Here is a 13,846-nt window from a genome sequence, read left to right on the forward strand (position 1 = left end):
CATAGTCCTAATTTGTTTTGGCAAAAACTGCTTATTGAATTTGGTCAAACTTCAGAAATTCCCCAGCCAACCTGATACAGTAAGTTGGGCGTTTTTTTTGTGACTAATGATTTACCAAAATAAATATGCTGTGTTCTTCCCAGGAGATATGTAATTCATTTGGGAGCTGATGGTAGATTTTCCTTTATTTTCTCTCCTTTACAGGGGATTTGAACTTCCCCAGGAGACAGGTCACTCACTCACTGCCTTTGCATTGGCTGCAATTTGGGCTTTCGAAGAGGGAGATTTCTCACTTCTTCCTTTGCACGGAAGCACTGGACCATCACTTTTGCTCTGCCTCACCCAGGGGAGAGGGCTGATGCTGGCACCCTTGGCCTGCAAGCAGAGATGCCAGTGGCTAAGGAAGCCCGAAATCAAGAGGGCTGCAAAATCAGTGTCAAGTAGGTGTCTTGACTGACTTTGCATGCTGGTTTAGGGCAGATTTGAAAGCAGGCAAAGGGCATTTTCCTACCCACGTTTAATTTATGACATCCTCAAGCATGCTAGGCTGTTGTCTGAACCCATTCAGATCTTTGGCTCTTGCCTGGGGGAGTTCACAAACTGGTTTCAGGGAGGTGGAGTGAGAAAACACAAGATGAGATGCTTGGAGACTTAGACCCCCTGGTGCTCCTGTAAAACCGCCCAGCTGTTTGCTTAAATTAACCCCTTCTTGGTGATGTTGCAAACTTTTAGCTTTGTGGCACTGCTGATGTAGTTGCAGGAGGGTGTTTTCCTGCGAGAGTTTTCAACGCTGGTGAATTAAAGACAGAGCAAGTAATGGAAACAGTTTCCTGGGTCTCTTCCCTCACAGCTGAAGCAGAGGCCAGCCCAGGCAAGCAGTGAACTGAGAGAGGATAGCATTAGCATCACATGGAACACTGAGGAGCCTTGGGGGAACCACCATCTCCTCATGAGGTGAGCTTCTTCATGACCCAGTCTTGTCCCTGCCCTAACACGAGGGCAGGGATCTTGCTGGTCACATGCTGAGCACTGTGTGGGAGCCCAGTTACATTAGCTTGGAGTCATTCAGCTGCTGACTGTGGAAAGCCTCCTGGTAAAGCGGGTGGTTATCTTTAAAATTATCTTTGTCCAACAGAGCAATGCTTTGATTCAGTTTTGCCGGTGTGGAATACTCCCATAACTTTAAATCATATAAGGATCTGATTGTGAGTTTAAATCTATGAAGTTAACATCTAAGTCCTGTGCAAGCAAAGACCAGACAGGGGCCAAGACAAGCTGATCCAGTAGCAGCCATGTTGTTCTCTCTTCAGTCCAAGAACTGGATTCTTTCACAAAACCCTCTGCATGGCAGTGATAAAAAGACGAATATTTGACATAGTTGTAAGATAACACTCTGATGCCCTAGTAAGCATAAGTGATTTAGTGGTTATGAAAGAGATCCTATGATGTGGTTGCTTGCAACAGCACTGACTTTAATGTGGTGCCCCAGAAAGCACCTTCCAGCCTGGTCTTATCATTTGTTGGTACAGATTCATGGGGAGATGTTCAACAAGACAGGCTGCTGTCTTGTTTATAGAAAATCTCACCTACTTTTGCTACACAATGCACTCAATGTGTTGGAACCATGCTTGAAAAAATAGGTCTGGTGATAATATCTCTCTCTTTCCCATCACAACAAATTGTCATGCTCATATTTGCACTGGATTAATAATATTCTAAAAGTCAGTAAAGCTACTCGCAGCACAGGCAGTGCTCAGTGCCCTGTCCTCAGCTCTGCTAAGTGTCTGGGAAGCATAGCTGCAGCTTGCTGGTGGTGGAGTGGCCATTGATGCTGCTGCACTTGCCTGCTGAGCTCAGGGCCCTACCAGAGAAATCATGCTGGTGTTCTCTGGGTTGCCAGAAGCTAACTGCATAATCAGAAAAACTGAAGAGACTTTGAATCTTTGCAGGCTTTAGCTTGTATGATATTAATAAAAAGCTCAGATGGGAGAGTTTACCAACATAAGTCCAATTTAAAAATTTAAATAGATGGAATTTCAGTATCCTCTGCAAATTGGCATATAGTGCTCTTACATCAGCTTTCAGAGTCCTTGTCCCTCCTGCAGCATAGCTGGTTCAAGTTCCCCAAACTTGATTTTTTAGCATGTCTGCTATCAAAAGGTCTGTTTCTTATTTTTGTTGAGTTATACCTTAAATGTGTCTTTTTTTGGCTACTTATGTTCTCGTTTCTGCACAGCAGCAGCCAAGCAGGGGCCCACATACTCGTTCCTGGCCCTCAGATTTATTCCCATCACTTTGATGGGTTGAGTCTGTTGCTGCCTGTATCGCAGAGCACCTGGATGGGCCGATTACAGACATTCACTGGCATTGCAGTCTCAGCTGTGGAAATAATTTTGCTGGCAGTAGAAGCCCAGTTTTGTTGGGGAGGGGCCCATATTTTTTGTTTGAAGTGTGTGAAGCCTCATCAGAGTTCTGTTATCGCACCCACTGGAATATTTTTCCCCTCGCTCTCTTCTCGGTCCACCTTTTCTTAGTCCTCTAAATATTACTTCTGCTTCTTCTCAAAGTCCTTAATGTATCTTTTCTGGCTTATTTTGCTTTAAACTCTCCCTTAATTTTTTTCTTCACCCATTAGCTCTTCGCTCACTGTGCTTCTCCACTGCCTCCTCCATTATTTCTGACCCTCCTCTTCATGTCTCCGGAAGAGAAAAATGTCTGCTCTTGTCCCTGCTTTCATCCCTTCTCAAGAAGCTCCATAAATGACAATTCCTATAATGGGGCACAACCCTGGAAAAGACGGCTCTCTTGATCCTCAGAGACTCTATGAAATGCAGGTCTGGATGACATCACTGCCATTAGTATTCTATTAAAAGTTGCTGCTGCTTATCCAGGGTGCCAAGCATTGGACAGCATAGACTCCAGAAGTCCTCATGTGTTCCACTGGCACAAAGGGATCCCAAACTCAATCTCAAACATCAGCAACTGAGACCTATGGAAAATAATGATGCATTTATTAAGCTGTTTAGGCCCATAAAGTTGCAAATACATATTTCATATTTCCCCTCAGCTTGATCTCCTTATACATGTTAACTGTCTAACTCCATTTAACCTATTGGTTTTACTGGGGTATAGGAATGACACTGATGTAGAATCCATAGGAAACTTTGCTCATGATGACCAGTTCAAGGCCACACGGAGAATTTAAGATCATCCATTTCTCTCTAGCAGTCTCATGGAGGAAATGAAAGCTCAGCACAAATTAAAGCATGGAGGGAGAATAACAGGAGAAAAAACAATTAACAGTTATATATAGATTGTGCTTATCATGGTGTATCTGACTCTGCCTCAAGGGCCTGGACTGAAACCCCTGTTTTCCTAAGGCATGGCTGGACTTGAAAACTGCAGCATGATCCTCATATTCTGTGACATTCTAGTACAGCACCCATGAAATGCTGTCAGTTTCACAGATGTATTAAGTCAGAAGGCTATAGAAGATGGAAGATCTAAGCATGAATACAATGATGCACATTCTCCTCCTTTGTGTCACTCTGATGTTTAGACTTTTGGGTTTATGCTGTCTCCCAGTTAGCAGGTTTTGATGTGCCACAGGCTTTTCTATCAACATACGGTTGTATCATTTCCTGTTACTTGGAGGTCAGTTGGTGCTTTGCCAAGAGATAAGTGGACCTGTTAAGTTTGAAAGCAGTGAAATGGTTTATTTGATAAATGTTAAGTTCCCAAATCCTAAGTACACAGAGGTAGCATGCTCAGGAGTTGAGCAGGGCAGCATGATGTCCCTTAGCTATCATTTCAGGATGCCTGCAGAACCAGGAAAACTGTGTATCAGTTTACGCTCAGCTTCATAATCTTGCATGGGGCCTGTTTGTGTCTCTTGTGTTGAAGGCTGAATGTAAAATGAGCATTGTTAGCCAAGAAAGCAAATAAAGGGAACTATTTCCCAAGGCATTTTACCCTGTTTATTTAACGCCTCTGAACAAACCCCTTCCCACATCCTCTGAACCTACTGGCCACTTCAGATAGCTCCATTTCCTGCTGGGTGAGTTTTTTCTAAAATGTTTATTCAGCTCCAGGAAATGATGATTTCCTGAATATTCTGAAACTTCATATTTTTGTTGTACCCCTATTTATTTAATAGTCTTACATATTGTGCAAGTGTGCAATGCACAGCAACACCCGTTGCAAGGTAACTGTAAGGAAGGAGTGGAACTAGACATAATACATCAAAAACCAGTTTAAGTGAAATAAAATCACTTTTTGCTAATTTATACATTAGTGTATTTTCATTAGCATGAGCAGTGATTTCTTATTTATACTGGCCTTAATGAGTTCAGAAGCCAGCTTTTAAATTTATCCTGCTCTTTAAGGAAAAGTGCCTAAAACTTCAAGCCAGTGAAGGAGAATTAATTAATGTAAAGATTGAGATTTTATAATTCACGGTTTTCATTAATGCACTTTTTTTTTCATTAAGCAGCAAACCAACAGAAGTGACTATATGTCCCACCCTGCACTGGGACTGAAAATGAGCAATGCTTATTTTGTGAAGGTTGAAGTTAACCTGCAGCCAGCCCTCCGGTCTGACACAGATTTCACTATAGAAAGTTAAATTTGTACACAGACTTAATGAAAATATTTCATGCGCAAGGATGGAAACCAGGCAAAAACATGCTGAAATCACAAGAGCTTCTCTAGGGTCAATCAAATGGGATTGGTCCCACAGGAAATTCAGGAATTGTGTAGCTTTGCCATTAAGTCTGGACTGAGACATGGGTTCCCCTATGTGTTCTGCTTTTGCATATTTTGTTAACCCGCATCTGCTGCATCAACAACTGTAACTCCTTTTGACTTTTACAGGCAGAACAGATAGTTCACATCTCTGCTGAGTCTGAATAGAAAAGCAACATGGGCAACCCTAATGACAAGCTCTTGCAGCATCCAAGTAAAACGTGCCCCATCCTTCCTGGAAATTCTACCCTCACAGAAACCACATTTTTCAATGGTCACCATGCCTCTCTGTGGAAAGGAATTTGAAGGAGGAACAGACTGAGACTCAGACTTTCCTTTTTTCAAGCATCCTTTTATTTGCCTTGTTCCAGAAACCAGTCTCTTCATGTCCTGCAAGCAATTAAGTAATTCTTAGGTTTTCTCTATTCCTTCCTTCCTTCCTTCCTTCCTTCCTTCCTTCCTTCCTTCCTTCCTTCCTTCCTTCCTTCCTTCCTTCCTTCCTTCCTTCCTTCCTTCCTTCCTTCCTTCCTTGGCAGAACAGATAGTTCACATCTCTGCTGAGTCTGAATAGAAAAGCAACATGGGCAACCCTAATGACAAGCTCTTGCAGCATCCAAGTAAAACGTGCCCCATCCTTCCTGGAAATTCTACCCTCACAGAAACCACATTTTTCAATGGTCACCATGCCTCTCTGTGGAAAGGAATTTGAAGGAGGAACAGACTGAGACTCAGACTTTCCTTTTTTCAAGCATCCTTTTATTTGCCTTGTTCCAGAAACCAGTCTCTTCATGTCCTGCAAGCAATTAAGTAATTCTTAGGTTTTCTCTATTCCTTCCTTCCATTACCCTTATGCTGAAAGGGGCAATGTGTTTTGTTTTTGACACCAAATATTTGATATCCACATTGCTGAGCTGAGTAATCTCTGAGGATGCTATTCCTGCTGTGTTACCTCCTCCCAGAGTTCGTGTTGCGTAACTTTACAACCAGGGTGCAGGTCGATCCATGACCATTCAATTTCTGAGCAGGCTTGGACTCTTTTTACCTGATATCTGACTAATTTACCTTCACCCTTTTTTGTCTCTGCAGTGTGACACTTGCCTCTCTTCCTCCTGTCTAACATGGTCAGGCAGAGCTGTAACACTTTAGTATTTTTCTTTACAGGGAGATTTTTCTTCCTACCTTTTCTGCTTCATCATATCTTCCATACCAGACCATCAGCTCCAACAGCCTCTTCCCCAGCTTTAATAGAATGGTGCCTCATCCTACGATATTTTTTATGTTTAACTATCTTTTGGCTTAGTGAAGTTTTCAGAGGCTGCATGGGACCCATGGAGAATGGTTTTTACCTCTTATACAAGTTTTGGCTACTTGGCCTCTATTATCACTTCAGCTGAGGCTGCTGGGAATCATTTGCAGCACCATGTTTAAACATGAAATTTCATGAGAAAATCTATTCTGGGCCGCTATTACATTTGTAAAGTTAGCACTGGGTGCTAGGAAAGCAAGGAAATCATGCAAATAAATAGGTTTAAATTAACTCCAGGTCTTGTACTAATGCATGATGACATTTACAGCTGCCTTGGCTTACCCTGCCATCTTCTGGTGATACCTGCTGCAAGATCAAAAGTTGGAGGTGAAATGAGATGAAATATTTTATTGCTAAGAACACAAGGGTTGGCTCCAATCCAATATAACAGTTTCCTTAAATACCCATTTTTAATATACAGCACCATATAAGATTCCTGCAATAAATGTTAGGATTTTAGATTTCGATTTAACTTCTTTCAAAAATGTATTTATTTTACTGAATGATACTTCTCTAGGCTAAAGAAATGTTTCTGGCCTGACAATGCCTGCCCTGGCAATGGCTGATAAAAAAAGTATGTACCACTCATTTCTCAATCGTTATAAAGCAACCAAGGATATTGAGGCAGCCAGAGCCATTGACTAGCCAAGCATTCAAGACTGTGACTACTTGGTCTCCAAGTCTTTAGAAGCTCAGTTACAAACTGTTTCTCAGCCATCCAAACCCAGACTATTCAACACTTTCCACAACAAAACCACTGATCTGTGCTCCAATTCTCTCACTGTGTCTCTCAGCCTGTTTCTTTCCATTTCTGTTTGCAGCCTGTCCAGAATAAGGCTGTTTGCTTGGTTTTACCCTTTGCCCAGACCCCAATACTCTTTCTTTACAGACGCCCAAGACTGGCCATTTCTAAAGGCAGGAATTAAGTATGAATTTTTCCTTTTGACATTTAAAGTGCTGCTGGTTTGGAAAGTGTGTGTGTGTGTGTGTCCCCGGAGGAAAATTTGGACTTTTTATTGGAAAACCAAAAAATATTCAATGTTTGGCAACAAAGAGATTAGTCATGTCTCAAAACTACAGGTCATTTTGTAATGCTCACCAAAAATGTTCAATTTTTTTGTGTCTGAAAATGTTCAGTTGCCATAAACAGAGGGTTGGGTTTTTTGGTGTTTCCACAAAATGTTGAAAATTTTCATGGAAAGCAGCTGTTGTGGGTAAAAAATAATATTAGACAGAGTAATCATATAAAAGCACTCTTTTTACTGTTCAGTAGAGAAGTTTTGATGGAAAATTTTGACCAGCCTTGCTTTAAGACCTTTTATGGTGCTGTGTTATGAAAGGATTAGACTTAGACACCCTATCTGGCTTCTTCATCTATTGCTGTTTATAATTCACTATGTCAATCTTCTCACCATCCTCAGGTCTGTAATCCCCTCTCTTTTCATATCTACAATATTTATTCACTTGCTTTGTTTAAAATGTTTACTCACTTCTGGTTTCATTTAATCAGCTGGGCATCTTCGGGGTTTTTTGTTAATCTGCCTGATTTCTTGCTGGCTGCTTAACTCTGCTATGTAAGTTTGCTTTAAAGGGCTAGTCTAGTGTCATGGCCCTAGGTCTTTAGAGCATTTCAATGTTGCAGACTTTTCATGGCTCCTTTAATGTGCCTCAATGCTACAAGGCTCTCTTGGGTCCTTGCAACATCTTTATCCTGGGACCTGGCAGTACACTCAGATTCCTGACTTCCTTGGTGTTTCAATACTGAGGAGCTTCCAATTTATAGCAAAAATTATTATTGCTCACTAATTGGAGGAGCTCTTACTCAATAGTATTGAGTTATTGCCCATTTTTACACTATTCAAGGTGTTTCTGCTGTTCTGGCTCTCAGTATTCTTCTGCCTCAGCTCATGTCACCTATTCTGCCCTGAGACTGCACCCTGAGAGGCACTGTGCTCTCACAGCAGCACTAATTAGGTCCCTAATTATAGCAAACTGCCCAGGCTAATTCCAGATGAAGATTGCTTCTGGTACCCAACAGGAAAAAGTACCCTGGTGTTGCAGGACCACCACAGTTATGGGAACCTGGGATTCAGACAGGTGGAGACACTTTTGAATTTTAGACACTTTTGGATTCCTTCACAAACAGCCAATAACAGTGGTGTTCAGAAAGCATGCACAGAGTTGTGTTGGTGTCAAAAGTGCATGCTAATTTGTTTTTTTCTTTAATGCATTGAAGGTCTACATAGTAATGGCAAGTTATTTTGGCTGATTGGTGTCATCCCCCTCAAGTGTGTTTACCAGAAACAAAACTAATTAGCTCTTTAGACAATATGTGAATGCAAACATATCAACATTTATTTTCCTTCCTTTAACTCCCATCTGATCTCACTCAATTGCACCTTCAAGCAGTGAATACTTTAGGAAGTCTGCTGTCAGTCCCTGGAGCTCACAAGCAGGGGGATGCAAGGGAAGGCTGGTTTGCTGCAACTTGCAAGGTCATGGTGAGAAAAGCTGAAGCCCACAATGTGCTGTAGTGGCAGGTCTGAATCTTCACCACCCATCGTCTGAGGTAGTTTTAATTCTAGCTCAGAAACAAGTGTAAAACACAATCAAGTTAGGCTACCTATAACACATCCACACTTCTAAGGCATTGAGAAATGTATATTTTTTTATAACTTTTATATTTTTTTTTTCCCCAGAAGACCCTTTTCTCTAAATTGGAGAGGCAGGGACTTGACAGATAGGTCACAGTTTGGATATGGAATTGGCTGGTCACTCTCAAGGCCTTGCAGTCAAAGGCTTGATGTCCCAGGGGAGACTAGTGGTGAGTGCTGTTTTTCAGGATTTGGGTTTGGGACTGGCACTGTTTAACACCTTTTCAGTGAAATGGGCAGTGGAACTGAGTGCACCCTCAGCAAGTTTGCCAACACCACCAAGCTATATGGTGTGGCTGACATGCTGGAGGGAAGGGATGCTCTCCAGAGGATCTTGACAGGCCTGAAATTCATGCAAGGTTCTGCATGTGGGTTGGAGCAATCCCAAGCACAAACACAGGCTGGGCAGAGAATAGATTGTGAGCAGCCCTGGGGAGAAGGACTTGGGATTATTGGTTGATAAGAAGCTCAACATGAGGTAGCAGCGTGCACTTGCTGCCCAAAAAGCCAATTGTATCCTAGGCTGCATCAAAATAAGTGTACCCAGAAGGTCAAGAGAGGTGATTCTCCCCCTCTATTCTGCTCTCATGAGACCTCACCTGAAGTACTCTGTCCAATTCTGGAGCCCACAACCCAGTAAGGACATGGAGCTGCTGAAGTAAGTCCAGAGGAGGGCCAGGAAATGATCAGAGGGTTAGAACACCTCTGCTATGAAATCAGGCAGAGAGTTGGGGCTGTTCAGCCTGGAGAAGAGAAGGCTCCAGGGAGACCTTGCAGCAGCCCTCCAGCTCCTGAAGGGGCTACAGCAAAGCTGAGGAGGGACTTTTTACAAGAGATGGTAGTGATGGGACAAGAGTGAATTATTTTAAACTGGAAGAGGGTAGATTAAGGCTATATATTAGGAAGAAATTATTTGATGTGAAGGTGGTCAGACTCTGGCACAGGCTTCCCAGGGAAGTTGTGGGTGCCCTATCCCTGGAAGTGTTCAAGGGCAGGTTGAGTAAGGCTTTGAGCAACGTGGTCTAGTGGGAGGTGTCACTACCCATACTGGGGGTCTGGAACTAGATAAGTCCCTGCCAAACCATTCTATGATTTTTCTCCTCAGGCAGTCAAAACCCTAAGTCTGTTGTTGTAGGTAGGGCAATCAATCTGCGTGGAGCATTGGTTCAGATAAGAGGAAGAGTTTCCTGCATGAAACTTTATACATACAGGTTATGTGGGCTCTGCCTTTCTCTCTGGCCTTACCAAGATCCTTGTGTGCAGTATAAGGCAATGTCCAGGCTAAGCAGTGACCCAAAATATCCTGCAGGCACTCACACTGTGTTCATTGTGAAGCTCAGTCCCACTGTGCCCCCTGCAGTACCCAATGCTACAGGACACTGAATTTTGCAGAGGTGACAATAATATTTGTGATAAGAATGACCAGATGGTGGGAGATTTCTGTTAACCAAGGATATGCTTCCTAGCCAGTCCCTGTACCAGAGAAAATACATTTTTGGCATATTTTTGTAAAATATTCTTCTTAAGACAGGCAGAGAGATAGAGTTTGATCACAGTGGCACTGGTGCAAGTCCAAAGTACCTGCCGTGAGTGACTGAATTATGCTAGATTCTCAGCAGGGTAATGAGATCAGACTCTGATCTGCACCCGCAGGGACTACTCTGGTCTGCAGTAATTCCTGTTTGAAAATGGCAGGGGCTGCAGACATAAAGGCTGATCGTGATTATGACTGTGTTTTACATTAAATACAACTGTCTTTTGAACCTCTGTGATTAAAAAAAAAAAGGAGAAAACCACTCAGTGCCTGTGTCACTTTAGGGACCAGTGGCACCTCACAGGTGGTGAATTGCAGGCAGTTTGCTTGGGTAACCACAGCAGTGCCCTGCTAGAGGCTCTGGCTTTCCTACTCACAGCATGAGGAGCAGGCAGCCTTCCAAAGCATGGCAGAAATTGACACCATTTCATGCTGCAATGCTAGTAAAATAAGCCTGATAAAGAAAAGTTCAGTTCCTTATTTTTATGTCTTATAGGAAGGTGACACAGTCTTCAGAAACACTTAACTGTGCTTCCGGGACATCACACACTTATTTAGTCATGTTTGGAGCATGTGACAGGCAGCTTGGGGATCTCTGGATAAGGAACAAAATAGCAGTTCATTGAAAATGTACAGGAGCTCATAGCTTGTGAAGAATGTGCTAAAATGACAAGAGACAGTATAGCCCTATGACACAGAAATATTCTTTAAAGGAGACATAAATAGCCCTCTCAGAAAGGCAAACTGACCATGGCTGAAAACAAGTCAGTGAAACAATATATCCACAACACTGAGATATGCTGATCTGATGAACATTGCTGAATATGGATCCAAAAGATTTTTTAGTTTAGCTTTGGTAATGCAGTTTTAAAAAAAAAAAAAATCCTGTGGTGTCATTTTTCAGTGTTTACCTTCACCATGTTTCCTAATTGGAGAACTTAACATTCTGGTGCACATACAAGTAAATAAACCTGTAAAGAGAGTAGCTGAAAAAAATAAAAAAGGGAAGTGTTTGCAAGAAATGTGTGTTTTTAATTGTAGCTTGTATTCTGGGACAATTCTTCAACAATTCTGCGTTCTGGTTGTGGATTTCCCCACCCTATCTATGACAGGATCTTATAATAACTCCCAGGTTTCAAGGTGAAAAGCCTTTCTGTATTTTTGGTGGGCTTGTTTTAAGTGAAAGATGGAGGCAGATCCACCTGATCCCCATGTCTGGCTTCTGCCACACCTGCCCATCCTGCTTGAAAAATAATTAGCTGCAAAATATGTAACTTTGGCTGAGACAGTGAGGGCTTAGCGTTTCAACCTGGCTTTGACATCCTGTTGGGGCTAATAAGAGAGGGTTTTCAGAGCTCTCAGCTGTGGTCTGGGGCTGTGGCAGGCACATACCACAATCCCTATACCTGTTTGATGGCTGGAAAATTATTACTACCTAGAAGGTCAATGGCTTAGCTTTAAAAAAATAAACAAAGAAGTGGAAAATGGGGTTTCTGTAGTATCCGGACATGCTGGGTAGGCACAGGGAGGGTTTGGTGAGGACCAGGCACTGTATCCTGCTTTGCTGCTTCTGCAGCGTGGGCTGCAGGGCTGCAGACTCTGGCCATGTGGGAATGTGGGCATAGATGGCATCCAGCACCTACCCTGGAAGGTGAAGCCATCACATCTTCGTTGGGCTGATGCAAACAGCAGGTAGGATGAGAGGTGGATTTGGCATGGCCCCTGCAAACAGTGAGCTGGGGTCTCTGCCCAGGCTGGTTATGTCTGGGACCAGGAAATTAAGAGCAATGTTTAGGGGGCAAACACTTTGATGACATGCAGGGTTTCAGCTGAAGGAAGTTCTATTATGAGGACTTGAAATCAAAATATTAACCTGTCAGGCAAACACTGAAATACTAGGTAATAATTCTAACTTTTCATTTCTTTTCCCCTTCTGAAATAAATTATTATGAAATTTACTTTCAGTAGATCAGTAACCAAAAGAACTTCTTCAAAATGGGATTTAAACACCCAGATAAATCTAGTAGGACATTACCCTTCTGAAGTATGCAAGATATTCCTTGGCATGCTGCTTGCTACTTAATGCAGCCATTAAAAGTGGTTTATCTGTGGAAGGGGAGGGGGAGATTAATGAGACCAGCAGAAATGATGAATTAACTGACTGTGATGAGGTTCACTTGCAGAGTGAGCTACTGTAGCAAACAGCTTTGTAAAAACAAGAAATATTAAAGCTGGATCTCTGGGGAGGATGGAAGTGTTATGACTATAGACAAGGTTTCTGCTACAGGGGCTGCAATGGGGTCTTTCCATGGGAATGGGAAATGGTTTCTTCACAGGACCTGTGGGAGTCTTGTGGGAGTCAGGACTTCAGGGTACCTATGGTCCTATCCTGTGATCCTACAGTCACACATTGTACCACACCTCTCTAATGCTGGGCATGACATTTTGGCAAGCAACTTAGCATGTAAGTTCCAAACGTAGACTCAGCTTTTTCCAAAGTTTCTTGGGATTTCTGAGTGACTCACATTTGACAGTGTCAGAGCCTCTGGACACACTTGAGAAAGACTGAACGCAAGAACATCATAGCATTGGACTGAATAAAGTTAACTTAATTAAACAAATCTAATTAGAATGAAATGGACTTTAGAAGATAACTCAGTGAAACCAGTGCATAACTGTGAATACACATGGGTGAACACCAGAGTCTTCCTGAGATGTGAAGAGGAGTAGAGTAAAGCCAAAGTACTCAGGGCCAAGGAGCAGAGGAGCTGTAGGAGGTGGGAGGGGGTTTTCTACCTCCACTAAGCCTCTGTTTTCTATTTGATTTTGGACACAAGGCTAAAATTGCCATTTACTCCTCAGGAGCATTGGCTCCTGGGAGTGAGCAGAGTCCAGGCATAACTGGGTGTTGCATGTATTGAGTGCTGTGGTGCTACCTGTGCCCCACTGGCTGGTACCTTTGGTTTGAATGACATAGCCTTCAGCAGTTCAAGATCAGACCCATCCTCAACACCAGGTTATTTCATCGTGGACATGATTATTTGTGTTCCACTATGACACCATGTTGCAGTTGGGTTGCAAGAGATAGGTTGAGACTCCACAGTGAGGTCAGATGATTGACTACTTTTATTTTTTTTGGGGGGAGAGCTAAAAAATTTGCTAAATGTGTTGAATTTGGAAATAAAATTTTGATGTAAAAGCAGAGAAGAGTTTTTTTTAAAAAACACCTGTGGCATGACCGTTGTCAAACCTTTTACTGAATTAGAACACAGGGAAAAGACTTTTGTTTCCAAAATAAAAACAAAAATTTCATATTGGGTTAAATGCAATGGTTTGGGCAAACTCAAAACAAAATATTGCTAGTTCAGCTTATGGGAATTCTTTTTCCCCAGCTAGAGCATGAGTTCTCATGTCTGCCTATGGCTGACCTGTGTCTTCTGGCTGAGAGTCTAGGCCAGCAAGGACCTGGATGCCTGAGCCCCTTTTAAGGGCTCTGATGATGCCTTCAGAGCTGGCCCAGGCAACATTAGGGTATCTCTATCCCAAGTTGTCTTTAACAACCAAGGTAAAAAATGCTGAATGTGGAGAAAACAGCTACAGCTGTATATA

General features: G+C 42.5%; 1 protein-coding gene across 1 annotated transcript in view; it reads left to right on the forward strand.

Annotated features, from left to right (window-relative positions):
* The first annotated feature begins 387 nt into the window (after positions 1-387).
* The window catches only part of RNASEH2B (ribonuclease H2, subunit B), a 195,655-nt gene continuing 182,196 nt past the window's right edge, over positions 388-13,846 (forward strand). Inside the window, exon 1 of the mRNA XM_009993746.1 lies at positions 388-440. Within this exon, the coding sequence (XP_009992048.1) occupies positions 388-440 (53 nt within the window). The remainder of the gene's footprint in view (positions 441-13,846) is intronic.

Source organism: Chaetura pelagica, unplaced genomic scaffold (genome assembly GCF_000747805.2).
Source record: "Chaetura pelagica isolate M959 unplaced genomic scaffold, ChaPel_1.0 scaffold323, whole genome shotgun sequence".
NCBI lineage: Eukaryota > Metazoa > Chordata > Aves > Apodiformes > Apodidae > Chaetura > Chaetura pelagica.